Consider the following 27778-nt stretch of genomic DNA (forward strand, 5'->3'; position numbering starts at 1 on the left):
GAAGCAGTTCTGTGGTCGGGGCGGGTACATGTTTTCTCTTCCCCGCTGGACCTTTCTAGAGTGTCTACAGGAATCGGAGTTTGGCGGGTGCTGAGATTTTAAAGAGAACCCTCGGTACCACCACCCCACGCACGTATTACAGTTATTATTCTCTATCAGAATTCGGCGTGCTTATGACCACGTTTAACCGTTGTTAAACATTTAGATTCTGAATCATGTCCATTTAAAGATCTCAATACTTAATCTGTTAATACTTGTGTGGGAGGGCCCGTCAGTTATCCACTCCCGTCCTTTGCAGGGTGGCAGAGGGAGAGAGAGACATGCTTTTCTGGGTGAATTTAGGCAACCCCCACCTCTCACCGTGTCACTTTCCCAGGTATGAAGTGAGGGATTGGATAGTAGTTTCCAGGTTTGCCAATGGCATACGTATTCCGCGGGGGCGGGGAGGGGGGAGTTATTTCTTAAAAATTGCTCTTTTGAGGGGATGGGTGGCAGGCACGTGGGTTTTGCAAGCTAGGCAGCTGATTCTGATACCAACCGGGTGTGGGAGACCCCTGACCAGATCACCTTTAAGGGATCCTTCCAGCCTTAACCTCCTCTTACTTCCTTTATAGGACTTGGTGTTAAACTTTTAAAATGAAACGGTAAAAACAGGAGGAATGCCCCTGTGGGACCACTTTGCTGAGTAGATTTTGGTGTTTGGGATAGACCCTGGGCAATCTCTCTTGACCTGGCCACCAGCTTCCAGGTCTTCGTGTTGTGGAGACAAGATGGACAGATTCCTGGTGAGGGCGGCTGTCGGGGGCCTTAAGAGAAGGATGGAACAAGAGCAGACTGGAGGAGGCCCAGCAGGGTTGGCCGAAGAGGAGGGAAACAGCAAGAAAAACCCCAGAAGAGCAGCCCTGGGGAATGAAGTTGACTCAGCAGGCCTCAGCTGGCGGCGCATTCAAGCCGACGGCCTGGACTGCGATTACACTGTCCTGTTTGGCAAAGCCGAAGCAGACGAAATTTTCCAAGAGTTGGAGAAAGAAGTGGAATATTTTACAGGTAAGCAGAGGGATGGTGGGGTTGTGTGTGGAAGGCTGGTTTGAACACACTACTGGTCTGTGTTTAGAGAAATCTGAACTTAAGAGCCATTAATAACGGATTCTAGCACAAGCTGGAATCAAGATTGCTGGGAGAAACATCAGTAACCTCAGATATGCAGATGATACCACCGTTATGGCAGAAAGCAAAGAACTAAAGAGCCTCCTGATGAAAGTGAGAGTGAAAAAGTTCTTAAAACTCGACATTCAGAAAACTAAGATCATAGCATCCAGTCCCATCACTTCATGGCAAATAGATGGGGAAACAATAGAAACAGTGAGAGACTTTAATTTTGGGGGCTCCAAAATCACTGCGGGTGGTAACTGCAGCCATGAAATAAAAGACACTTGCTCCTTGGAAGAAAAGTTATGACCAACCTAGACAGCATGTTAAAAAGCAGAGACATTACTTTGCCAACAAAGGTCTGTCTAGTCAAAGCTATGGTTCTTCCAGTAGTCACATATGGATGTGAGAGTTGAACTATAAAGAAAGCTGAGTGCCGGAGAATTGATGCTTTTGAACTGTGGTGTTGGAGAAGACTCTTGAGAGTCCCTTGGACTGCAGGGAGATCCAACCAATTCATCTTCAAGGAAATCAGTCCTGAATATTCATAGGAAGGACTGATGCTGAAGCTGAAACTCCAATACTTTGGCCACGTGATGCGAAGAACTGACTCATTTGAAAAGACCCTGATGCTGTGAAAGATTGAGGGCAGGAGGAGAAGGGGACGACAGAGGATGAGATGGTTGGATGGCATCACCAATGTGATTGACATGAGTTTGAGTAAACTTCGGGAGCTGGTGATGGACAGGGAAGCCCGGCGTGCCGCAGTCCATGGGGCCGCAAAGAGTTGGACACGACTGAGCGACTGAACTGAATAATGGATGAGTTTGTTAATTAATACATATTCCTGGCATCTCTGGGCCAAGCACCTTACTGAGTGCTTGCGATACAAACTTAATAATGGGAATAGCCTGTCCCCTGAGAGCTGGGAAGTTACCAGGTAATCCCTATGCACCAGTTCTCAGCGTCACTTGGAGGATTCTGTTGCTTGTGAGCACTCCATTGCTGGCCCTGCCCCCTGCAGTCTAGTGTCCGGAGTTTCCGATGCTGCTGATGCTGGAACCCACGCTGAGAACCACTGCAGCATGGCAGAGCACGGGGGCATGTAGAAACGCCCATGGGAGACCCAGCCTCCATCAAGAGCTGCATCAGCGCCATCTCCCCTGGATGTCCACACCCCTGCATCCCCGCAGTTGGCAACATCACCGTGCTAGCGTGTAACCTCACTTCATATTGCTCCAATTGTAGTCTCTTTTTTTTCTGGTTCTGCTGAGCAATTAAGTTACAGTGTTTTGTTTTTTAAATTGGACTAGAGCTGTTTCTCTCAATGTTGGACAAGAATCACTGCCCTCACAGGAAGGCTTTGGGTGAGCCACAATCATTTTTGAAGAGGAGGTCCTCGGCCAGAGTAATAGATATTACTCCTGTTGTACTTTTGCTCCTGAATGCTCAGGGAGCCAGTGGAGACTTCTGAGGCCCCATGTCTCCCTTGCACAGGTGCGCTGGCCAGGGTCCAGGTGTTCGGGAAGTGGCACAATGTCCCAAGGAAACAGGCGACATACGGCGACACTGGGCTGACCTACACCTTTTCAGGCCTCACTCTGTCCCCAAAGCCCTGGATCCCCGTTCTGGAGCGTGTCCGGGATCGTGTTTCTCTGGTGACTGGACAGACTTTCAACTTTGTGCTCGTCAACAGGTGACATTCTGTCTTTACCTTTTTTTTTTGTTGTTCCCAGGAGCATGGACTGGATTTTATAAATCTTCTGTCTCTTCCAAAAGGAAGAATTTAGGATTCCCCTGTATTTTACTCATTTGTACAACAGATAATTCTTTAGTGTACTTGGGGACCTAGTAGTGAAACAGCACCAGCATTTCGTCTTTATGGAATGCTCACCTTGGGGGCGGGGGGGCTTTCCAGGTGGCTCGGTGGTAAAGAATCCACCTGCCAATGCAGGAGATGGGGGTTCGATCCCTCGGCTGGTAAGATTCCCTGGAGGAGAGCATGGCAACCCACTCCAGTATTCTTACCTGGAGAATCCCATGGACCGAGGTTATGGGGTCCATGACCTCATGGACTGTGGGATTACAAAGTGTCAGATGTGCCTGAGCACACATGGACGCACCTTGGTGGGGAGGGAGGCCGAGAACTGATGAACAGGTGAACAGGATACCTGCAGTCATTGATAAACGTCTTGTAAAAATTAAACAGGCTGATCTAAGAACATCTGGGAGGAAGGAGTTTGGGTTTCTCAATAGCACTCGATGCTTTCAGCCAAATAATCCTTTTCTTGGGGCTGACTTCTGTGGTGCCAGATGTTGGGCAGCATCCCTGACCTCCAGTGACCGGATGCCAGGAGCTCCCTGTGGATGAGAAATGGTTGCCCGCCGTGTCAGCACACGGAGGATGCGGGGCCAAACTGCAGCCTCCCCAGTGGTGCACCATCCGGCCTGGCAAAGAACAGGATCCTGGCCCCAGATCGCTGAGGTGCCTGTCAAAGGAATGATTTCAGTGAGCCCAGATTCTTGCATCTTCCCATACATAGAAAACACGGAACTCATTAACCTGTGATGTCTGGGTTTTCTTTAATTAACAAGAATCTTTTGATGGTCCAACTACCTGGTTTTTGTTGCAAAACCCCTCTGTATCCTGGCTTCTGCCTTATCTCTGGGGCCATCCCTCAGAGCTGAGAGACCGCCTCCTGGGCTTAAGTCCTCAGTTTTGCCTGCAGAATGAAACACAGTTTTCAACTTTTAGGTTGTGCATTTTTTCCAAGGGTCCTTTTGGAGCAATGCAATGTCTCCAGACATCGCTTGAGTGCCCCCAGGGAGGGCAGAATTGCCCTGGTTGAGAATTTGGGGTTTAGGGGAAGATGGTTAGAGGAGGGGTTGGGAAAGGGTGACATTGGAGCTTATAACTAAACTAAGGGACCATGAGCCCCACAGTCCTCTGCAGGGAGAGCAGAGGGAGTTTGGAGTGCCTGTGGAGAGGAAATCCCACTGGTGTATGAGGGAAAGGGGTGTGGGGTGAGCTCAGCTCAGAGGTGGGCAGGGGCCAGGCGAGGAAAACAGATTTTATTCTAAGTTACAGAGAGAAGGCTTCTTACGTGATAAAGGTTTACAAATATGAATCGGGGGACTGTAAGACGTGTTTGGCCTCTATCCATGTGTGTGGCGTTTTTGTTTGCGGCCTCACCGTGTGACTTATGGGATCTTAGTTCCCCAACCAGGGACCCAACCTGGGCCGTGGCAGTGGAAGCGTGGAATCCTAACCACTGGACCACCAGGGAATGCCCTACTGATGGGCGGTTTTAAAGCCTGTGATCAAAGAGGGCTGATAACAAAGTGAAAGGCTTGCTTCACTATGTAGACCAGGTGTGGCCCTTCAGCCCCTGCAGGAACCTGGGTTTGTGGCACTGTTTCCTGGCTGGCGGACGAGGACCCTCAGTGTGGGTGGCATGTTTCCAGAGAGGACTGTTCTGTGGACTCTGCTCGTTTTCTCACTGCAGGTACAAAGACGGCCAGGACCACATTGGTGAGCACAGGGATGATGAGAGAGAACTGGCTCCCGGGAGCCCCATCGCCTCTGTCTCCTTTGGGGCCTGCAGAGACTTCTTCTTCCGGCATAAGGATTCTCGGGGGAAGCACCCCTCCCGGAGGCTGGCGGTGGTCAGGCTCCAGCTGGCCCATGGCAGCTTACTCATGATGAACCACCCGACCAACACTCACTGGTACCACAGTCTCCCGGTCCGAAAGAAGGTTCTGGCTCCCCGGGTCAACCTGACATTTCGGAAAATCCGGCCTACTACAAAGTGAACAGCGTTGTTAACAGCGAGTGCTTCTGTTGGCTCCTTCGCGCTCCACTCCTCGAGGGAGCTGCTGTTTCTTTTACCAACAGGGAACACGGAACGGGTTTCACCCAAGCGCAGGGCTTCTTACGGGTACAACGCAGAACTCAGAGAAAGAGGACATTGGTGTCATACTGGTGAATTACGAAAGAATACCAGATGATGTTTTTCCTAACAAAATGATTCTTTTATTGCTATAATACAGCAGATACAAAAGGTACCTTTAGCAAATACATAAATCAACAGTTATTATGGCATAAACTATGAGTTTGACTCGGGTTTTTGCAAAAAGAAGTGACTGTAAATAACTGAATGCTAGAAATAAGATTATTTGGCTGCTAACTAATGCCTAATAATTTACAATGTGAGGAAGCCACCCTTAAGTCAGGGGTAGAGAATGTGCCAGGAGATCATTCACATTTATGGCCGTAGCCGTGGCTCAGTCCCTGGCCTCTGACCAAGGGTCTGCTTACAACCAAACGTTCAAAGGAGGCACTGTTCACACCCGGCACCTCTTTGATGGCAGGTTTCAGAGTACATGGTGGCAGAAGGGCAGGTGCACAAAGCTACAGCTTGGTCAGGCAGGTGAAGGCCACGCGACCTGGGCACGTGTTGCCCCAGGCTCAGGTATCACGGGGACGCTCCTTTCACCATCAGAGCTGGGGTCTGCGACGAAGTCGGGAAGGGACATCTGCGGGAGCAGAGCAGAAGCTTCACACTGCTCCTTTCTCCCTGATGCTCACGGTCTGGAGAACCTTCACAGTCCATAGCAGGACTTCCCAGTCCTCGGGACGCACACATATCTGGCCCGGTGGAATGGGGACTGCCCAGGCCTCCAGTGGGTTCAGCTGACACCAAGGTCTTGTCTGGGAGTGTCACCAGCCCGCCCACCAGGGGAAGCATGGTCCTCAGCCTGACCTCAGGTGACCTGGATGCACCTGATTCCAAATCTTACCTCTGAGGAGTCAGTCTGCATTTGGTATCCTTTTTTAAAGAAAAAAATCTAGCTAAAACAGAGATACCGCTATGTCCTCGAAATTCCTTTGGCCCTGGGCTGCCTTCATGAGACTTACCTGAGGATGGGGGAGGATGATCAGATGGGGCCTTCTGCATGAGGTACTGGAAACCAACACGTGTAGAATATGGGTCTAGGACAGGATGATGGGGCTAGGTGTCAGCCGCCGTTGTGTGTTTCAAAAGTTTTCTTAAACTTCTTTCTTCCTTTTTTGTGGGATGGGCTGGACTTTGACGGCCATGGAATTGAACTCTTCACTTTACAGATGAGGAAACCGAGGTGTGGAGAGGTGGCGGCCCCGAGTGAGGTCTGCGCCCTTCCTTCTGAATCCAGTCCTCGCGCGGAGGCCAGGATTGTCTGTCTGTTATGGCCCCCGGCTTCACCTGTAAACCTCAGGAGCTCCACGTGGGCAACAAATAAATGGGAGAGAGTAATGGTCCATGGTGGGTCCTGGCGTGAGAAAGGGTTTTCTATGGAGCAGGGTGGTCATGGGTACAGTGCGGAGGCCGCCAGGTTCTGGCTGTCCGGGCAGTTATGTAATAAGTGGTGGCCACACCTCTCAGAGTCCAGGACACGCAAGATGACAGCAGCAAGGATGGTCACTTGTCACTGATGAAGTTGAGAAAGAATTCTCCTGAGGGGCGGGTTTGGCAGATGAGCTTTCACTACATATAAAGACTCTGAAAGGTTAGAAAAAGACATACAAAAGGGGAAGGCGGGTGTGCGCCAGGCGTCTTCTGAATTGTCCCTTTGCTCTCCATTCGGTCACTTTGGAACGATCAGAGCTTTGCAAAAATTGTTCATGTGACTCCCAGATGAGGTCTGTTTTCCAGAAGGGACGTGCTACAAAAGCAGTTGAGAGTGAAAGGCACTTTTTTTTTCTTTGAAATTGTTGCCTTTAATGATTTCACTAATTCATCCGTTTTCGTGGGCCTTGCTTGCTTATTAGAAACAAAAGATCTACGCTGAAGCCCTGGAGGATCAGACAGATAACTCCCCTTTGAGAATACCTGATGCATCAGAATATATTAAAAAAAGGTGGCTTCTGGAGTCTGGTTCCTTTTAATTACCTGTATCGGATGAGTGACAAGACACGATCTAGACACACATGGTGCCCAGTGCCACCCTGGTGCCCACGGGCAAGCTGTGCGGGGAGGGGGTAGGGGCCTCATCTGGTGTGAATCGGGGCCGCCAGTTCCTCTGTGGAGCCTGCTCTTACACCACACCAGAAGGCCGCAGGACTCTAGTGGGGCTGCTCACACGCGCACACACACGCCACGCACACGCACAGACACACAGGGCTGGGACGGTGCCGGCGGCTCTCCAGCCCTGGGGCGGGGCAGGGTCATTCCTCAGACTTGTACTCCCGACCCTGCGGCTGCACCTTGGAGAGGACACGCTCATAGAACAGGAGGTAGGCGCTGGAGGACAGCACCTCCTGCAGGCTGGCCTTGCGGACGGTGTCGTCGGAGACCCATAACCACTGGCTGCTGGCAGAGACGGGGTTCTTGGCCGAGGGCGGGGAGCGCCGGTAGGTCACGAAGTGTCCAGAGTGCATGTCCCCATGGTGGACGACCACGGCCATCAGCTGGAAGAGGTATGTGGAGGAGCTGAACGGCAGGAACAAAGGCCAGTGGTTTACAAATACAACGAGGAAGGTTTAGAGGCAAAAGCAAAGAGCAAGAGGACCCTAGCTGGATTCAATGACAGGGGACTGATGATGGTGCAGCCTTACAGCTGGACGCTATACAATCATTAAAATGCAGACGTCCACTGACTGGCCTGGTGGGCCGTCCAATTCTGTCAGTGTACCTACACTGTGTGGTATATACACACGAACACACACCTTTACAGAGAGAAAAACGAAGATTTAACTGGTGGTCTCTGGGTGGTGTCCCAGAGGTAGAATTTCTTTCTTTATACTCTGTGTACACACTTTCTTACATATGTACGTGTATACACACATACCCATAATATTTACGATTTTGGACTTCATAATTCTTATTTTTAAAGCAATCAGTGAATGAGGCTTGTGAGTCTAAGGAGCAGCTCACCTGTAGTCAGGAACAGCTGGGAGGGGGAAAGGCATGGGGGTCGGCAGCGCAGGCAACAAAGATGGGGAACAGGCGCCATTCATGAAAATCTGTGTTTTGGGGCCCCCTGGGTGATTGCGAACTGCAAGAGAAAAAGGCCCGAGGCGATTAAGATGAGCAGCGGCTCTGGGTAAACAAAAGGTGGTTTTTGCTTACCTTGAGATTTAACTCCCTGATAAGGCTACAAAAGAAAAGCAGATAACTTGATTTTGTGCTATGTTGATTCATAAAACTTCCTACTTTTTTGTTTCCACCTGCTTTACTCCCAAACAGAAAAACTGTATCCCCCTCCCAGCCTCCTGCTCACTGCGACAACTCTGTGGATCTTTGAGATTTCCAGGCCTGGCTGCTGAAGACACGTGTCAGAGCCAAGCAGTGGCCCACTTACTGGCCTTCTGACCAAAACTGAAGCTTCTCAACCTTGAGGCTCTGGTCGCCCTCTGTGGGCGCTGTCCTGGGCACTTGCAGGATGCTGAGCAGCACCTCTGGCCTCCGCTCACAGCAGCGCCTCCTCTCCCGGCCTCGACAACCAAACGCGTCACCAGCCCCAGCCCGGTGCCCCCTGGGGGCCAGACTCCCTGCTGAAAAGCACTGACCCAAACATTCTCTTTTCTCCGACTGTCAGCTTCTGAGGAGCGGCAGTCAGAGACAGCGGGGATGTGTTCACGGGTGCAGATGAGATAACTAAGGAGATGTTTACATTTCCTCTCCTTTCAAGTGTCATATTTGGGGGCCTTTAATACTGCCCAGCTACACTGTTGGCCTCTTTAACCACCCCGCTCTGAACACTAGCAGACCTGTGCCCCTACCTGGGAGAGGGGAAAGTGAGGCCAAGGGGCCCTTGATTTAAAACTAGGCCCTCTTCCCACCCCTGCTGCTCTACTCTCAAAGTTAATCTGCGGATCTGCTGAGAAAGGACAAAGCTCCGTCCCTCTGCGAGTGATGTCCTGCCAGGCCACGCAGCTGGATGTAAAGACGAGTAACAGGAGTGAGGGGCGGGGACTGCCCTGGCGGGCCAGTGGCTGAGACTGTGCTCCCAGTGCAGGGGGCCCAGGTTTGATCCCTGGTCAGGGAATTAGATCCCACATGCCACAGCTAAGACCTGGTGGGCCAAAAAAAAAGAACAAAAGCAGTGAGGGACACTAGGTGGGGAAAGGCCAGGGTGCAGGGAAGACAGTCCTGGCTTGACTAGGAGCAGCAAACAGGGTGGGGGGTTGTGGAGGGAGGGTGGAACAGGACGGGATGTTCAGGCTTGGAGCCTTTAAAGTCAGTGCGTTTTCCCTCATTAATGAAGAACTAAACACATTACATACAAGACCTTTACAAAACTGCCCCACACTCCATTCCAGTTCCAGATGCCCCGTCTGGCACACAGCCTCAGGGAGCCTCGGTTCTCTCTTGTGTGAGACTGAAGGTGATAATAGCTACCTGGCTTCACTGGTGCCTGAGTCAAGGATTAACCTCAAGGGAGGATTGTAATGGGATCGGATAAATCAGCAATTCAGTAAAGAAGTAGCAACCCAAGTAAGATGTTTAGGCATCTTCAGCCAGGATACCACCTCCTCACATTTCCTGTCTAAAGGAGGTGATGGGAGGGAGGCTCATGAGGGAGGAGATATATGTATACCTATAGCTGATTCCCTGGTGGCTCAGATGGTACAGAATCCACCTGCAATGTGGGAGACCAGGGTTCGATCCCTGGGTTGGGAAGATCCCCTGGAGAAGGAAATGGCAACCCACTCCAGTATTCTTGCCTGGAGAATCTCATGATCAGAGGAGCCTGGCAGGCTATAGTCCACAGGTCACAAAGAGTCGGACACAACTGAGTGACTTTGACACATAGCTGATTCACATTGTTGTACAGCATAAACTGACACAACATTATAAAGCAATTATCCTCCAATTAAAAATTGAATATATACACTAGGTGACTGTATGGGGGCAGAAAAGAGAAGAAATTCAGTGGAATGAGGTGAGTCAATTATTATTTAGCCAGAAGATCAGAGAGCAGCCTTCCACCCTCCTGCCTGTGTGTTTCCATCCGTCATAGAGCTTTTAAAAACTAGGCATCACTGTATCATTTTAACCCCTTTTATGAAACCCGCCTTCTCTCACCCCCAATCCTGCGCCATCGGGCAAGCCTGGCCCTGGTGGCACCAGGGCCCGGAGGGTCCCTCTCTCTGCCCCTTGGACACGCACCTGACTTGGGGGCTGCCGGCCCGTCCTGCAGCTCCAACGCGGGCCCTGCCTTCTCACACCGCTCGGGGCCGCGGTGACCGGGCTTGTGTCCCAGGAGGTGGTACTTGTAGATGTCCATCATCAGGAACTCGCCGAACTGCACGTGCTCGTGCCGCTTCAGGGGCGTGCCCTGGCTGGACCAGCTCAGCCGCTGGAGGTGGATGCACAGGCACTGCGGGAGCTGCGGCGGGAGAGACGGAGAGTGGAGGGCCAGAGCGGGACCCAGGGGGCCCCCAGAGCAGAGCCGGATCTGGGGGGCCCCCAGAGCAGAGCCAGACCCGGGGTCCTGGGAGCAGAGCCGGATCTGGGGGGCCCCCAGAGCAGAGCCAGACCCGGGGGTCCTGGGGGCAGAGCCGGATCTGGGGAGCCCACAGAGCAGAGCCAGACCTGGGGGTCCTGGGAGCAGAGCCGGATCTGGGGGGCCCCCAGAGCAGAGCCAGACCCGGGAGTCCTGGGAGCAGAGATGGATCTGGGGGGCCCCCAGAGCAGAGCCAGACCCGGGGGTCCTGGGAGCAGAGCCGGATCTCAGGGGCGCCCAGAGCAGAGCCAGACCCGGGGGTCCTGGGAGCAGAGATGGATCTGGGGGGTTCCGGGGACAGAGCTGGCCAGGTGTGCGGCATAGGCTTACCTTCCCCAGTTTTAACTGTTTGACAAATGTGGTCCTCTGGTGTTCCACCTTCTCCCCATTCAGCGTCCCTTTCGCCTCAATCTGAAATAAAGGAAATATCTCTCTGAAGAAATTCTTGAAACAGGACCCTCAGAGAGAGCAGAGGGCCAGTTACCAGCAGCATTCACTGGGTACTTGGCATCCATCCATCTGCTGAAGGAACTCAGCTGCCCAGATATTTGCAAGTTGGTTTAGCTGTTTGAAATGGGCTTCCCTGGTAGCTAAGCTGGTAAAGAATCCACCTGCGATGCAGGAGACCCCAGTTGGATTCCTTGGTTGGGAAGATCCCCTGGAGAAGGGAATGGCTACCCACTCCAGTATTCTGGCCTGGAGAATTCCATGGACTGTATAGCCCATGGGGTTGCAAAGAGTCGGATATGACCAAGCGACTTTCGCTTTCATTGTTTTAAAGAGGATGACATGGTTGGATGGCATCACCAACTCAAAGGATATGAGTTTGAGCAAACTCCGGGAGATAGTGAAGGACAGGGAAGCTAGGCGTACTGTAGTCCACGGGGTCGCCGAGAGTTGGACATGACTTAGCGACTGAACAGAAGCAAGAGTCATTAAACAATTGTGGCCGTGGCAGCAAGAGAGACAGAGGCCGCAGTGAGACCCCGGCGCGGGCTGCCTGTCATGTTTTGTTTTGTGTCTTCAAAAACTCCTTCCCATACACCTCCTCTTAATTCAGAGGATGACATTCCTGGGGCAGTTGGGCAGGAGCGAGACAGGTGGGCATGGAGGGGACTGTAGCAAATTGGAGCGGGCATGTCTCACCTCAAAGCATATGATTCAATTTTTTTCCTTTAAACATTCTGTGAATGAAACAACTCATCTGGGAAAAAGATATAGTCTGTGGGCTGCCAATGTTCTAAGCAAGTGAGGTGGAGGTGGCTGTGGCTGCAGGGAGCCTCTGGGCCAGTCAACAGAGCTCAGGGCTAAGGGTATGTGAGGTCCTGTATCTGGACACAGGGGCCAGCTTGGGAGATGGCGGCCAGGGCTAAAGTCATACCTTTGTACAGTTGTCACAGACGACATCCCGCACGGATTCCGATGAGATGAAGTGGTGAAGGCAGTGGTCCAGGGTCAGGGGATGACCCTATGGCACAAGAAGCACTTTCACGAATACAATTCAAGGAGAGCTGGACTGACACTGTTAACAGGGCGAAGCCCAGAGCTTTATTCTGCTTAGGTAGGCTGCGAGGCTACAGACACAAGTGGGTGTTTCCCGAACAAAATGGGGAGCTCAGAGCATCCTAGATTTGTAACTCTGGATGGATTCCAGGGTATGAGGACCCAATACTGCAGAAAAGTATGCGCTTCCGTGCTGTTTTACGCATCTCTGAACTTGAGAGGTGTCTATATATGTATTCGAAAAAGCCAAAATTTCTGCAGCAAGAGAGAAACCACCTTCTTCTTCTCCCAGACAGGTAGTGGTAACCACAGATTAAAACTAAGACAGGTTCAACTAACTATGTGTCTGAGTCATGTGCAGTACCTGAGTTACACAAGACGCCTCAAAGCTCTTTCAGATTCAGATGTCTCTGAAACAAATTCGAAATAAACCAGAGGTCGGTACGTACCCATGTGGCGGCTGGAATACTGAGTGATAGACTGTCGAAGGTATCAAATCGAACGGGACTCTGAAACATGAATTGCAGGAAATACAGAAAGGACTGAGGTTCAATTCAAAGTTTTATAAGTGGGAAGATATATGCCTATAAAACAGTTTCATATTTACACACCCAACAGTAACAGAGTCAAACGTAATATACCTACCGAGAAGCAAAGTCTATTAAGAACAACTTTGTAAACATAAGAACTACAATAATACTAAAGGACAGCTTGGAAAAACTGTACAATAATATACCTGACCCAGCAAAATGAGGATATTATCCTAAGGAAATAACCATGGACAACATAACTACAAGGATGTAGTTATCACAGCACCATTTAAAACAGCAAAACACAAATGGGTGAAACTTCTAGGGAATGATAAAGTAAATTATATCATGTCCACATAGAGTGGAATCCTATATTTAAAATACTGTAGTAGAAGTATACATGATTACACAGAAAGATGTGCATGTTTAGAGTTCCTGCTTTGGGGACCTCCCTGGTGGCCCAGTGGTTAAGAATTTGCCTGCCAATGCAGGACAGATGAGTTCAATCCCTGATCCAGGAAGAACCCACATGCCATAGAGCAACTAAGCCCGTGCACCACAGCCCCACATAGCCAATGCTCTAGAGCCCATTCTCTGCAACAAGAGAGGCCACCGCAATGAGAAGCCTGCACACCACAGCAAAGAACAGTCCCTGCTGGCTGCAACTAGAGACAGCTCACATGCAGCAATGAAGACCCAGCATCGCCAAAAATAAATAATTAATTTTATTCATAAATAAATAATAAATGTCAAAATCGATACAGAACTTATTAAAAAAAAGATTCAACATCATTAGTCACTCAGTCATGTCCAACTCTTTGAGACCCTGTGGACTGTAGCCTGCCAGGCTCCTCTGTCCATGGGATTCTCTAGGCAAGAACACTGGAGTGGGTTGCCATGCCCTCCTCCAGGGGATCTTCTCGACCCAGGGATCAAACCAGCGTCTCTTACATCTCCCACACTGGCAGGAGACATGGAAGTTCTCATGATAAGTCCAATTAAAAGCACAATGACAGGAAAAAAAAAATGAGACACCATGTTGCACACAAGAGAATGGCTATAAATAAAAACTTAGATAATAAGTGTTGGTGAAGATGTAGAAAAATTTGAAACTTCATTCACTGCTGGTGGAAATGGAAAAATAGTCTCGCAGTCTCTCAAAAGGTTAAACTTAGAGTTACCATACGAGCTAGCAATTCCACTCCTAGGGAAATACTAAAGAGAGATCAAAACATGTTCCCACAAAAATATGGGAACTATTCACAGTAGCATTATACATAAGAGCTGAAAAGTAGAAACAACTCAAATGTCCATCAACAGACGACTGGGTAAACAAAATGTGGTCTAGCAGTACAGCGGAATAGTACTGGTAATACCCAGGAATAAAGCGCTGGTACAGGCTACAGCATGGAAGAACCCTGAAAACATTATGCTGAGTCAAAGAAAGTCTCAGGGCACCAGACAGTGTACGATTCCATTTATACGAAATGTCCCGAACAGACAAATCTACAAAGACAGAAAGCAGATTAGTGGTTTCCGAGGGCTGACAAGTGTGAGGAGAAATAAGAAAGGAAGCGAATGGGTACAGGGTTGGTTTTTTCGTGTGTGTGTGGTCGGGGGGATGATAAAAATATTCTAAAACTGACTGAGGTGACAGCTGTATAATTCTCTATTTTTGCATCATGTTCAAAATTTTACATAATAACATTTTAAAATCTCAGAAACAATACACACACCAGAACTAAACAAAACTAAACAAACCAGCCCTAGAATCTGTTGTGTTTACCAAGAGTATAGACCCAACCTTAGGACTCAAAACCCTGCCAATCCACAATGGGTGTGCTGCTCCTGGTACAGAAGATGCCATCTGAGAGTCAACTGGTATGTCAGCACTCAACAAACGTGGGCAGTCAGCTGACTGTGCACAGAGACCCCAGAAAGTCACAAAAGCCAGACGTCAATGTCAGTCTGCACACTCTGGTTCCTGCATGAATCTTAAATAAAGCCTTGCCAGAAAACATCAGGCACTGGTGGTGTACTTACCTGGTGCTCACAGTGTTTGCAGACCATGTTACTCGTGAGTCTTCCGTGAAAAGGATGCTGAGACTTCCAGTGGTTGGACGCGGGATGCGGTGACCCTGAAACACAGAACACCTTTGGATAGGCCACCTCTAGCTCTTTGGCACCAACCTCAAAATTACCCTCCTTCTTAGTACGTGGTACAAACACCCTCTTCAGAGAAAAACGTTTCTGGGCTTCCCAGGCAGTCCATTGGTTAAGATTCCAGGCTTTCACTGCACAGATATTGGACCTGATCCCTAGTCAGGGAACTAAGATCCTGCATGCCATGAGGCAAGGCCAAAAGAAAACAAAGGCAGGAAAAAAAAAAAAAGACTTCTGAAAACATCAGAATGAGCAGGTTCTAAAGAACTAGGGTTTGGAGGGGTAGGATGGGGGTTAGTGGAATAATCACAGCGGTGTGGTGTACCAGTTAGAACCACAGGCAGAAGACAGGCCAGCCTGGGCTGGGTCCTGGCTTTGCTTCTTTAGTCACCGGCCCAGAGCCAGACTTCATGTTTATAAGCCTCAGTTTTCTGGAAATGGGGATAATTATGATCCCACTATGCCCCACACCTGGGGCTTCCCTGATGGCTCAGCAGGTAAAGGATCCGCCTGCAACATAGGAGACATGGGTTCAATCCCTGGATTGGGAAGATTTCCTGGGGAAGGAAATGGCAACCACGCCAGTATTCTTGCCTGAAAAATCCCGTGGATGGAACAGCCTTGTGGGCTACAGTCCAATGGAGTCACAGAGCCAGACACGACTGAGTGACTAAGCGCGTGCCCCACACCACCAACTTCACAGAGCAAGCTTCTGTGAGGTATTATGGTGATTGGCACACAGCAGGGACCCAAAAGATAACTGTTCTCATTACTACCAATGCGCAAAGGAATTGACGTGTCATTTTCTCAAGAAAACAATGATTTCCTTCTAGGGAGGCCTGGGATCATTTGCAGGAACAGCTGGCCACAGTGGAAACGCTGAGGACATGGCAACTTCGCCTTATTAAGTTACAGGACCAATTCAAGAAGGTAGAGAGACCACCGTCTGAGGCAGAAACAGGTCCATTAAGCAGAAACTGAGCAGGACTCGGCTGTGAAGGAACACTTGAGGTGCTCACTGGGGGGACGGTTTAGAGCTGTTTCCAAAACACAAGTTCCTCTCAAATGCACACACTCCAAGTTGGGATGGATGTCACCGGAAAAAAAACATTCTTTTTAGAAAACATAAAGCAAATTACTATCCTATCGAAAAGGTACACATCTCACATGTTACAGTTTAAGGGAAACGACTACCTCTGGTGCGGCAGGTGATCTGTCTGGGAGTTATTTCTGTCTGCTGCTGCAGGGGAAGAAAGAGAAAGAGGCTGAAAACCCTACTGCTCTCCCTCTGGCCACCCACCCTCAATCCCCTCTTAAATCTCTCATTTCTGTCCTGACTGCCCTGTTCAAAAATCAACTTTGAGCTAAGCTTCCTAAAAGCAGCCTTAACTGTGCTCTCTGACTGATTTCTGTACCTATTCCTTCACCAAATGCAACTGAACACCTTTCCTCTCTGGAATATCTGCACCCCCCTCCTTTGACTGGTTAACTTTTATCAACTCCCTAACATTTAGAATGTGCCAGGGAAATGAGATTCATTGAGCATTGTGGCTCCTTGCTCTCCTGTATTAAAAGGGAGGGGGGGGAATACACTCTTTCCTCTCAAGGCCAATGCAAATTGCAGCAAGGGATTGCTTTCAAGAACTTCAACACTGCTAGGCACAGTCACTGCCTGCCAACTGTGATGTTTCAGACCCTCCCCCAGCCTCACTCCCACTACTGGCTTTTGATCAAATTTTACTTTTCAGTTTAAAGTTATAGGAAAATCACACTTGTGTCCCCTGGACCTGCTCGATGTGCACAGACCACACTGGATGTACTGTGAGTGTTAATGGTTTACCTCCAGGGAATGCACATCAAACAGATGTGTGACCCGGGGCTGGCGGTCCCGCTCATCCTCCAGTGACGAAGTGATCACGTGGAATAACTCGTGGGCGTCCTGTCAAGAGGGCAGAGCACTCTTCAGAGTGGCTGGAGAGGCCGGGCAACGTCAGAACCACCTGCCGTGTGTACCACCAGGCAGACCCTCTATGGCTAAGCTGGGTAGAGTTTGCTTTCCAGCTTCTCAAAACCCATTGCGTTCAACAGAAATGGCTATAAAAGTGGCTGGCGGACCTGATCACTAACAGTGAAGGCGTGGACCAGGTCCTGTGCTAGATGCTCTGATGTGCTGAGAGGAAGGGAACCACAGACAGACGTGCTTTCTCCCCCGCCACACATCGCAGCGCCATGTGGCTCAGTGTCAGACCCTGGAAACACTCCCCAGGAGCACCTGGGACCCAAGGGGGTCCTTGACAGAAGAGCAGGACTTAAGGAATGCGGATGAAGAATGTCACCTGTCACATCAGTAAACAAAGGATGGTGTGGCCACCAGACCAGCGGCCCTGCAGTCGCCCCCACTGTGCACCCTGAGGGGATTCAGGATGGAGAAAAGCAGGATATGGGCCCGAGATAGCTAAGGTGCGCACTGAAGGAATGATTTCAATGAGCCCAGATGTGTGCATCTTCCCGTACGTAGAAAAGTACTTAATTCATTAACTTGGGAAGTCCAGTTTTTCTTTAATTAACAGTAATCTTTCGATGTTCTGACTACTGTGGGGTTTTTTTTGCAAATACTTGATATATCCTGGCTCCTCCCTGACCTCTTCAGAGAAGCCCCCAGAGCTATCCGAGAGGCTGTCTCCCTGCTTAAGGACTGCCTTCAGTATGCCAGTCAAATAAAACCTGATTCTCAGCTGTAAGGTTGTATGTTTTTTTTTTCAGCCAACAGATATCTGATGTCCTGAAGGACTAAACTCCAGTCGCTCTCTCAGTTTAGAGAAATTGAATTGTAGCTAAATAATTCCAGTTACCAGAGGAGGATTACAAAAGTAGCTTCTAAATGGAAAAATATTTCGACATGTAATGGATTAGTCAAGAAGCATCATGAGAAAGCAGAGATACTCTCAACATCGTGTTTAAAAAGTAACACATACATGGCTTCCAATTAAAGTGGAAATGGAGACCATCTTTAAAGAAACAGGGAGTGAGAAAGCCTCCCACTTCACTTTCCTGAGTTTTTAAATGCCTCTCACTTCAGCCCCACAGTTTGGGGAGCCCAAAGGCTCTGGTCCAGGGGATGGACAGTGGAGGCGGCAGCGGCCAGCACAAAGCTGGCCAGGGCCAGCCTGGAACATTGGCGGACAGGAGGAGGCACTGCCGGAAATGTGCACCCACGGGGGTGAAACCGTCGGTCCCCAGACCTCCACGCTCTCAGCCCCAGCGCTGTCCTCCGGGGAAGGGGAGGAGAAGGTAGAGCCACTCACCTCTCTCTGAAGGCCTCACATCTCCCCATCAGCCACTGAAGTGTAAAGTCACTAGAGAACTAAAAAGATCTCCCCCCCTTGGCAACAGTGTGCCTACGCCCTGTCCTGTGAAACTTCTCTGTCCCCAGTCACAATCTGGTCTCAGGACACTCAAGCTGTCTGAAACATCACAGAAACATCTGCGCAGGCCTGGCCACTAACTGTGAAGTCAGTGCTGGCATTTACTCCTCCCGCTGCAGCGATGCAGCTGTTTCTGGAGCTCAGGTCCCAGCTCATGAATGGGAAGGAGTCTCCGAGGAAACCTGTTTTGAATATTGTGTTCACCTGCTCTTCAAATGAAGAGATCTGCCATCGGTACATTCTTAAGACGTCCAACAAGCAGCTTGCATCCAAGACCTCTTCGTCAGTGACCTCTTGGCAGGATAAAGCTGGAATCAAAAGAGGCAACACAGTTATTAAGTGAACCAACACAACAACTAGCCAAGAAAACCTGTGCAGAAAGATGTGTCAAAGCTAATTAAAACAGAAAGACTGGAAAATTCACCCTGGAATTATATCTCTTTTGTTACTCTTCCTTGTAGCCTTACCCAGTTAGGACGCTGGTAGACACCTGGAGTTTCCTGAATGAATGTAATTTTTCACACGGCCGCAGCATTTAGTAACCGACCTTCAGATATCTGAATTACTATTATCAACAGAAACTTACTGTTGCAAGATTCATGTTGAATAAAATGATTTTAACTCTCAACTTGGAGGGACAGGAGGACCCTTAAACATCCAGCTGGTCCCACCCTACACTTTCTGCCTATCTCCTTCTCTACAGGACTGTCCCAGGACCACCAGGCAGGCCTTGTTTGCATTAGAGTTTCTGACTCTTGCTACAAAGCATCAAGCTCTATGAAGTAGCCTGAAAGAGTCCTCTGAATGGTTTACTTTTCTTTTTTCTGTCATTGTTGTTTCTGGTCGCGCCACCTGGCTTTTGGGATCTTAACTCCTAGAGTAGATATTGAACCCTGCCTTCAGCAGTGAAAACACAAGGCCTAACCCCTGGACAACCAGGGATTTCAATCTGAGTAGAATCAAGCCTAACAGATACAGATAAAAGTTTGATAAGCTTATGAATTTATACTGCAAGTAAATCTACATCGGGGGTTGGCAAACTTTTTCTGTAAAAGGTCAGCTAGTAAACATTTTAGGCTTTGCAGGTCTCTGTAGCAACTACTCAGCTCTGCCACTGTAACACAAAAAGCAGTCACAGATGATAGATAATATGTAATATTATATAGATATGCAATATTATAAAGATGGTATGTAATAGTATATATTACATAGATACATAAGTAATATTACATAGATAACATGTAAACAAATGGACATGGCTGTGTTTCTGCTGCTACTGCTAAGTCACTTCAGTCGTGTCCGACTCTGTGCGACCCCATAGATGGCAGCCCACCAGGCTCCCCCGTCCCTGGGATTCTCCAGGCAAGAACACTGGAGTAGGTTGCTGTGTTTCAATAAAGTTTTATTCACAAAAACAGGTGGCACGCAAATTTGGCCCCAGGGCCAAAGTTTATTGATTCCTGATCCTGACCACCCTCTTCCCTGAGCATATTATTAAGGACCAATATATCACACTGAATCAGCACTGCCATAAGATAAAGAAGATAAAAGTATAGGAGAAGCCTGCCTCTCAGTGCAGTTTCTGGGAGTTCAGTGACTCTCCAGATAAATTAAGCCGGTGTTTCTTCTCTGCGATTTGCAGTCAGTGAACTGGCAAGATGGCTGTGACCCTGAACACTGCCACCCTACGCATGTCGAAGCATGGCTGGTGACCTGAGGAGAAGCAGCAGCCTGGACAGCTGGTAGCCAGTTACTGGTGCAATAAACCCTGGCGTCAGACCCTTACCCTACCCGTCTGAAGAGGTATTATTCCTTCCCTCTTCCTAGAGCCCCAGGCAGCCCTGTTAGCTTTTTCCCTCCCAAAGAACATCTGAACGTCCCCTTTAGCCCAGTTCTGCCTACAACACTGTGGGGCAACGTGGCAATGTCTACTCATTTTCCTGTCTCACAATCCAGCAACCTGACTTTCTCAGGATCTGCCCAGGGAAACAAGTGACTGTGTTCTTGACAGCCATGTACAAGGAGGTTCACTACAGCCAGTTTATCTAGACAAGGCACCAGAAGCCAATAGCTAAGTGGACGGGGGACGTGGCACAGCTGCAAAGGTGCATGAGGTTTTGCAAACCACGTATGTGATACGGGATTAAAAGTCAAAATATATTAAAAAAAAAAAAAACTCTTAAAAACTCAAAAACAAAAATACAGAAAACTGATTTCAAAAATGGATGAAAGATTAGAATAGACATTTAAAAAAACATATAAATGGCCAATAAACACATGAGAAGATGCTCAACGTGACCTATGATTAGGGAAATGCAAATCAAAGCCACAGTGACATCACTTGCACACCTACTGAGGTGGCTGTTATCAGAAAGACAGACAGTAACAGGTGCTGGTGAGGACGTGGAGAACTGGAACGTCTGTGCAAAGGGAAGGGAAAAGGCTATAGCCGCTGTGGAAAGCGGTGTGGCGACGCCTCAAAGTATTAAACGAGCTGCCATCTGATCCAGTGAGTCCACATCTGGGTATATAACCCCCCAAAATCAAAAGCAGGGGCTCAAACAGATATATATGGCCACCAATGTCCACAGCAGCACTATTCACAATGGCCAAAAGGCGGAAACAGCCTAAACGCCCACTGACCTATGAACAGGTAAACAAAATGCGGCGTGTACATAGTACACACGCGCACACACACACACTGGAAAGTCACTCATATTCAGCCTGTAGGAACGACCTTCGGACACATGCTCCAGTGGGGATAAGCCTCGAACACATCAGGCTAAGTGAAACAAACCGGGCACAAAAGAACAGATATATTGTATGATTCCACTTAAGTAAGGCACACAGTCAAACTGACAGAGACAGAAAGCAGAATAGCAGTGCCCAGGGTCTGGGGGTAGTGAAAATAGGCAGTTACTGTTTAATGGATGTAGAGTTTCAATACGGAAGATGAAAATGTTCTGGAGATGAACAGTGGTCACGGTTGCCCAACAGTGTCAATATACCTATTACTACTGAACTGTTTACTTCAAAATGATTAAGATGCTAACTTTTAAGTTAGGAATATTTTACCACAATTTTTTAAATGGGCAAAGGATATGAGCTAGTAGTTCACAGAAGACAAAATACATGAGACCAGTAAATTCAGAAAAAGAAAAAAAAACAGTGAATGAGGGAGAGATATGTGTATGAAACGGCTGTTTCTCTAATGCACATAAGATTATTTGGTCATAAAAAAACAAAATAATATACCATTTCTGTGGGTAGGTAGAAATGCAGTTAAATGCACAGAAATAGTCTGGAAGGTTACACTTATCTTTTGCTTCGGGAAGGAAGGAGGGGAACAGGGCTGGGATAGTGGTAAAGAACTTCAGGCCTCTCTGTAATGCTTTAACTTCTCACAAGGAGAATTTATTCAGGCTTTATCACGAAATTAAAAATTATATTTATAAAAACCAAAATAAAAGACACTGGGCTGGAAGAAGCACAAGCTGGAATCAAGATTGCCAGGAGAAATATCAACAACCTCAGATATGCAGATGACACCACCCTTATGGCAGAAAGTGAAGAGGAACTAAAAAGCCTCTTGATGAAAGTGAAAGAGGAGAGTGAAAAAGTTGGCTTAAAGCTCAACATTCAGAAAACGAAGATCATGGCATCCGGTCCCATCACTTCATGGGAAATAGATGGGGAAACAGTGGCTGACTTTTTCTGGGCTCCAAAATCACTGCAGATGGTGACTGCAGCCATGAAATTAAAAGACACTTACTCCTTGGAAGGAGTTATGACCAACCTAGACAGCATATTCAAAAGTAGAGACATTACTTTGCCAACAAAGGTCCATCTAGTCAAGGCTATGGTCTTTCCAGTGGTCATGTATGGATGTGAGAGTTGGACTGTGAAGAAAGCTGAGCGCCAAAGAATTGATGCTTTTGAACTGTGGTGTTGGAGAAGATTCTTCAGAGTCCCTTGGACTGCAAGGAGATCCAACCAGTCCATCCTAAAGGAGATCAGTCCTGGATGTTCACTGGAAGGACTGATGCTGAAGCTGAAACTCCAATGCTTTGGCCACCTCATGAGAAGAGTTTGACTCATTGGAAAAGACCCTGATGCTGGGAGGGATTGGGGGCAGGAGGAAAAGGGGACGACAGAGGATGAGATGGCTGGATGGTATCATCGACTTGATGGACATGAGTCTGGGTGAACTCCAGGAGTCGGTGATGGACAGGGAGGCCTGGCGTGCTGCTATTCATGGGGTCGCAAAGGGTCGGACACGACTGAGCGACTGAACTGAACTGAACTGAAGAGGCAGAAGCAGAGCAGGCAGCATGTGGCAAGAGGACAACACCTAACCCTCCGTCGTGATAGCACCCAGCCTGCGTTAGGACACCCATGTGGACATGCCAGTTTTTCACAGTCTTTGGGATGGTAATCTTTTTTGTTTTTAAACAGGGCAGTAAAAGAAAAGAGTTTCAAGTTGCCTCTTATGTAAAAGAGAACTTGCTTTTCATAACGGTTTCTGGTCAAAGTGAGATCATACCTCAGGTTAAGCAACACTCAGCTAACTGTTTTCAAAATCCAACTTTTTTTCTAATAATACACAATCATTATTGAAAGTTTTAGTAGGTTTTTTTTTCATCTTTTAAAATTGTCACCTGCACCATACCAAAATATCCATGGCTAATGTTTTGGCCTTTTTCTGTCCACCCTTTATCTGTGTACATTTTCGCTTTCCTGAAGTCAAATTATACCATATTTTGTATCCTGCTCTTTTAAACTTAATAAGATAGCCGATGCCTTCTCCCAAATTAAAACTAAAACTAAAACACTTCAGAAAGATGATTCTTAATGGCTGTGTAACATTCCATTGCTGGCTTAATCACCCTACTGCTGGATAACCACATTCTTCCCTTGCTCCCCAAACCCCCATTACACAAGGTGGTGGAAGTCTTTGCTCATACACTCAGCCATCCATACCCACTTGCTCCATATCCTCAGAGTCTACCAACCAAAGATTGAAAATACTCAGGGAAAAAAATTCCAGAAAGTCCCCCAAAGCAAAACTTGAATCTTCCAGGCACTGGCAACTATTTACATGGAATTTACATTGTCTGACACGACTGAGCGACTTCCCTTTCACTTTTCACTCTCATGCATTGGAGAAGGAAATGGCAACCCACTCCAGCGTTCTTGCCTGGAGAATCCCAGGGATGGGGGAGCCTGGTGGGCTGCCGTCTATGGGGTCACACAGAGTTGGACATGACTGAAGCAACTTAGCAGCAGCAGCAGTACATCGTATCAGACATTATAAGTAATGTAGAGATTATTGAAAGTTGATGGGAGGATGTGCACAGGTTATACACAAACACTACGACATTTCACATAAGGGGCTTGAGCATCTGCAGGTTTGGGTATCTGCCTGTAGGGGTGTACAGATGCTGCAGGAGGAAAAACCAGTTCTACAGTTAAAACAAAAAAAGTGGTTAAAAACAAAATGAGAGGAAGCAACTTAGATGTCCATCGACAGATGAATGGATAAAGTTGTGATACATATATACAATGGGATATTACTGAGCCATAAAAAGGAACTGAGTCACTTGTAGTGAGGTGGATGAACCTAGAGCCTGATACAGAGTGAAGAAAGAAAGCGAGAAACAAATACTGCATATTAACATATACCTATTATGAAATCTAGACAAATGGTACTGATGAACCTATCTGCAGGGCAGGAAGAGAGACACAGACGTAGAGGGTGGGCCTGTGGCCACAGTGGGGGAAGGAGAGGGTGGGACGGGCTGAGAGAGTGGCACCCACATACACACTGTCCTGTGTAAAACTGACCGCTAGCAGGAAGCTGCTGCCTAGCGCAGGGAGCTCAGCTCAGTGCTCAGTGACGACCCAGGGGGTGGACTGGAGAGTGGGAAGATGGAACTCAGGGCTGGAAAGGAGGCTCAAGAGCAAGAAGACATCTGTGTGCATATGGCTGATTCGTGCTGTTGTCCAGCAGAAACTAGTACAACGCTGTAAAGCAGTTACACTCCAATATATTTTTTTTTAATGAAGTTAGATTGGTGGCTTCCTAAAACCTTTACCAAGCCCATATACACGGTGGCTTTCCAACCTCAGGGCTAGTACAGGGCCATTCCCAAACTTGCCTGCCCTGGGAACAAACTCCACTCCCAGCTAGTATAGATCGCAGTCCATTGAACTACTAGGTCAAATGGTCCTGGGTGTTTTGCAAGCTGCTACTATGTGGTTCCACACTGCCTTCCGCCAAGGCTGTCCCAAGTGACACCACTAGCATGTATGAACGTGTCACCCAGGGGCAGGTCAGGATTGTAGATCTGCTTTTGAATCTTTGCTGACAGGCCAAAAAGCAGTACCTCACTATTATGCTATTAATATTTCTTTGATGGTGGACGCAGTGAATATTTACTTTGCTTATTTGTTAGATACATCCTATGTGTTAGTCGCTGAGTCATGTCCAACTATTTTGGGACCGCAAGGACTGGATTGTAGCCCACCAGGCTTCTTTCTCCATAGGATTCTCCAGGCAAGAATACTAGAGTGGATTGCCATGCCCTCCTCCAGGGGATCTTTCTGACCCAGGGATCAAACCCGGGTCTCCTGCATTGCAGGCAGATTCTCTATGGTCTGAGCCACAAGGAAAGCCCAGATATATCCTGTCTCTACCTAAATACAATCTGTATTATTGTTTTTGTGAAATACCTCATTTCCTAGGGTAAGATGCTTTTTTTTTAACCTTGATGTTTTTGAAACTGGAGCACTTCTTACAATCCAAATGCTTAAATGGCAGTGGGGTTTTTTTTCTTCCTTAAAAAGCTATTACTAAACTGACAATTTTTAAAATAAATGATTACATCTTCGATTTTAAAAAAAAAAACAGCCTGAGTGTATCTATTGGGCCCTTAGTGCTTTTTTCATAAGAATGTGTGTGATTTTTTTTCCTACAGGAAGGTTATTAACCCTTCGCCTGCCACCTGGGCTGCTGCTTTGAAAACGCACACAATCCCCTTTCCATTTCCAACTCAGTACCTTTCAGGAGGTGCAACAGCGTCAACGATAAGTACTGGTGTTGCGGGGGCTCCTTGTGACTCCCAGTGTACTGGGTGGTGAACTCTTCCAGCCACTTGATGAACGTGGGGCAGGCGGACAGGCCCTGCAGCAGGGAGTTCATGAAGCAGGTGTTCCCCAAGTTGACAAGGCCAGGCACAAGCCCTAAGTGAGGGGGAGAAGAGAACAGCACATCACACTGGACCGGCTCTTTGTTCCTCTCCCATCTGGATCCCAGAGCTCCTGCACCATGGCCTTGGGCTGGAGACCCCAATCTCAGAAAGCCCTCATCCACAGAGCCCAGGGGACCAAGCGTTCCGTCCCAGCCGAGGCCTGGCCCTAACGATGCTCCTTCAGGAGATCGTAGGCTGCAGAAGGGCAGGTCCTGGCCACGTGGGACTTGTGAAACTCACCAGAGCACCACAGTGTCTGGCACAGCCTGGCTTACATTAAATGTACAGAAACACTTAGTAACCTCTCTCTCTTTCTCTCCCTCACTCTCTCTCTCTCCTTTGTTAAGAAAGCAATGTTTCTCACAACAGAAGAAAACAATCGTTTTGTTCTTGCTCCCTCAGGACAATGATTTTGTTCTTATAATCAGTGGAAAAGACACTGCTCCTGCCATTCTGATCAGTCTTTCTGCAAAGAGATTAACAAGATCTGACATACTTCCCTCTTCTGCTGAAACTGAAAACAACAAAAACAAAATTTTTATCATGAAAGTTCTCAAACATCCGCAAAAGAAGAACAGATATCTAATGAACCCCAATAACAACCATCCCCAAATTGAACGATTCAGGATGGGGTGGGAGGTGGAAGGGAGGTTCAAGAGGGAGGGGACACATGTATACCTATGGCTGATTTATGTTGATGTATGTCAGAAATCAGCACAACATTGTAAAGCAATTATCCTCCAATTAAAAACAAATACATTTTTTAAAAATGATCAATATTTTGCTACATCTGTCTCTTTTATATATTTATTTTGGCTGAATTTTAATCAATATAAGTAGAGCAACATTGACAAAAGGGGGCATTTTTAAAAATAAGAAAATATATTTTTTTGTTAATGAAGAAATGAACTTGAAACATTTACTAGTGACTAGCAGCCATTTGGTGAAAGCACAAAGGCATCACACAATTAGGCAGCTGTACAGCTGAAAAACACAATGGCCATAATAATGAGGACGTTTAGACAATTAAACCACTTGAAATTTCTCATTACGAAGCATGTCTCAAACTCATGCCCTTAGTGGGGGTGAAATAGAAATCTTTTTACTACAGGATATAAAATAATGAGTCATTAAAATTAACTTCTGCTTAAAAGCAAATACTGTTGACAAAATTGAAGACACAAGAGAACCATACATGTCCTCCCCCTTTGGTAATGTTTTTGAATAATGAAAGGTTTGGGTCGAGTCTACAGACTATGATGCAAAGGCTTCATTCTTACCTTTTCTACGCTTCTTTCTTTCTGTAATGGGACCCCAAATAACATAGATTCCTGCTGCAAGAGCAGCGGCAATTCCACCTATAACACCCCAGTTCTTCATGACTTTGTATCTAAAAAGGAAAATAAGTTGACTGTCTTTCCTCATGACAAATACAACACGTGTATATATAGGGACAGGTACACAGATATAACATTTCATTAAATTAACCCACTGGCCCACCAAATACCTAGCTTTCAAATTAAAGCAACATACAGTATAGGATATGTCTTGAAAATCTACAGACACAGATATTAGGATTTAAAACCTAAGTCAGAGCACAACCTCCCCAAGCCCCACCTCACTCGAGAGCGGGGTCCAGGGCTTTCCTCCTGCTCTCTCTCTCATTCTACCACCACACTGGCCACCGCCCCAGCCAAAGCCATGCTCCTGCCCCAGGGCCTTTGCCTGGCTGCCCTCTCTGCCCAGGGTGCTCTTCCCCCAGGTCCCACTGCTTGGCTCATTCCCTCCCTCCTTCCTTTTTTAAAATTATTTTTTATTTTTTTTCCTTGCCATGTGGCATGGAGGCTCTTAGTTCCACAACCAGGGATTGAACCTGTGCCCCCCGCAGCGGAAGTGCAGTCTTAACCACTAGGCTACCGGGAAAGTCTCTCCCTCTCACATCTAACAAACTATTAGAACCTGCTCTCGTGACATTTTACCCGGCTCTACTTTTTCTTTTCACCATAGTGCTCTCCACTTTCCAACATAACATTCACTGATTCACCACGTTTATTTTCAGTCTCCCTCAACTAAAATGCAAAGTCCCCGGGGACAGGGATCTTTGTTTTACACACTAAACAAGTGCTTCCAAGTGTTTAGATCACACAGTAGGTTCTTGACAGTACTTACTGCATGATTGGAGAAATACAGAAATGGATTTATCTTTTAGGTTATTAAATGGGGGGAGATCTTTATACAACAGTATAAAGATAGATGTATAAAGTATAAA

The 27778-nt window shown here is 47.6% G+C and overlaps 2 protein-coding genes across 10 annotated transcripts in view; one reads left to right on the forward strand and one right to left on the reverse strand.

The window, feature by feature from the left end:
* Positions 1-5255, forward strand: ALKBH2 (alkB homolog 2, alpha-ketoglutarate dependent dioxygenase). Of its 6 annotated transcripts, none has more exons than XM_069558303.1 (5): positions 18-129; positions 299-376; positions 615-1047; positions 2647-2845; positions 4656-5255. In XM_069558303.1, the coding sequence occupies exons 3-5, from the start codon at positions 771-773 to the stop codon at positions 4960-4962; spliced, it is 783 nt and encodes a 260-aa protein (XP_069414404.1). In that variant the 5' UTR covers positions 18-129; positions 299-376; positions 615-770; the 3' UTR covers positions 4963-5255. The 6 variants fall into 6 exon arrangements, with proteins under 6 accessions (XP_069414403.1, XP_069414407.1, XP_069414404.1 ...); XM_069558304.1 differs by having other exon boundaries at positions 20-114; XM_069558302.1 differs by having other exon boundaries at positions 1-376.
* USP30 (ubiquitin specific peptidase 30) overlaps positions 5158-27778 on the reverse strand; it is a 23932-nt gene continuing 1311 nt past the window's right edge. The window contains exons 2-15 of one of the 4 annotated variants that reach the window (XR_011250030.1): positions 26790-26899; positions 25319-25501; positions 18464-18567; positions 16675-16773; positions 16029-16074; positions 14715-14809; positions 12591-12650; positions 12020-12106; positions 10969-11049; positions 10302-10521; positions 8064-8184; positions 7394-7619; positions 6068-6852; positions 5158-5685 (exon numbers count right to left, since the gene is read on the reverse strand). Coding sequence is in view for 3 of the 4 variants with exons in the window: in XM_069558298.1 (XP_069414399.1) it covers positions 6775-6852; positions 7394-7619; positions 8064-8184; positions 10302-10521; positions 10969-11049; positions 12020-12106; positions 12591-12650; positions 14715-14809; positions 16029-16074; positions 16675-16773; positions 18464-18567; positions 25319-25501; positions 26790-26899 (1510 nt within the window). In the remaining variant the exon portion in view is untranslated. Of the gene's footprint in view, positions 7620-8063; positions 8185-10301; positions 10522-10968; positions 11050-12019; positions 12107-12590; positions 12651-14714; positions 14810-16028; positions 16075-16674; positions 16774-18463; positions 18568-25318; positions 25502-26789; positions 26900-27778 lie in introns of all 4 variants that reach the window. The other 3 variants (XM_069558298.1, XM_069558299.1, XM_069558301.1) reach the window with 3 other exon arrangements.

This window comes from Ovis canadensis, chromosome 17 (assembly GCF_042477335.2).
Source record: "Ovis canadensis isolate MfBH-ARS-UI-01 breed Bighorn chromosome 17, ARS-UI_OviCan_v2, whole genome shotgun sequence".
In the NCBI taxonomy this organism is placed as follows: Eukaryota; Metazoa; Chordata; class Mammalia; order Artiodactyla; family Bovidae; genus Ovis; species Ovis canadensis.

Coding starts and splice junctions, on each gene's coding strand:
- ALKBH2 (XM_069558302.1), top strand. CDS start 771: ATGGACAGATTCCTGGTGAGGGCGGCTGTCGGGGGCCTTAAGAGAAGG. Junction 1,048..2,646: donor AGAAGTGGAATATTTTACAG/GTAAGCAGAGGG, acceptor TCCCTTGCACAG/GTGCGCTGGCCAGGGTCCAG. Junction 2,846..4,655: donor AACTTTGTGCTCGTCAACAG/GTGACATTCTGT, acceptor TTCTCACTGCAG/GTACAAAGACGGCCAGGACC.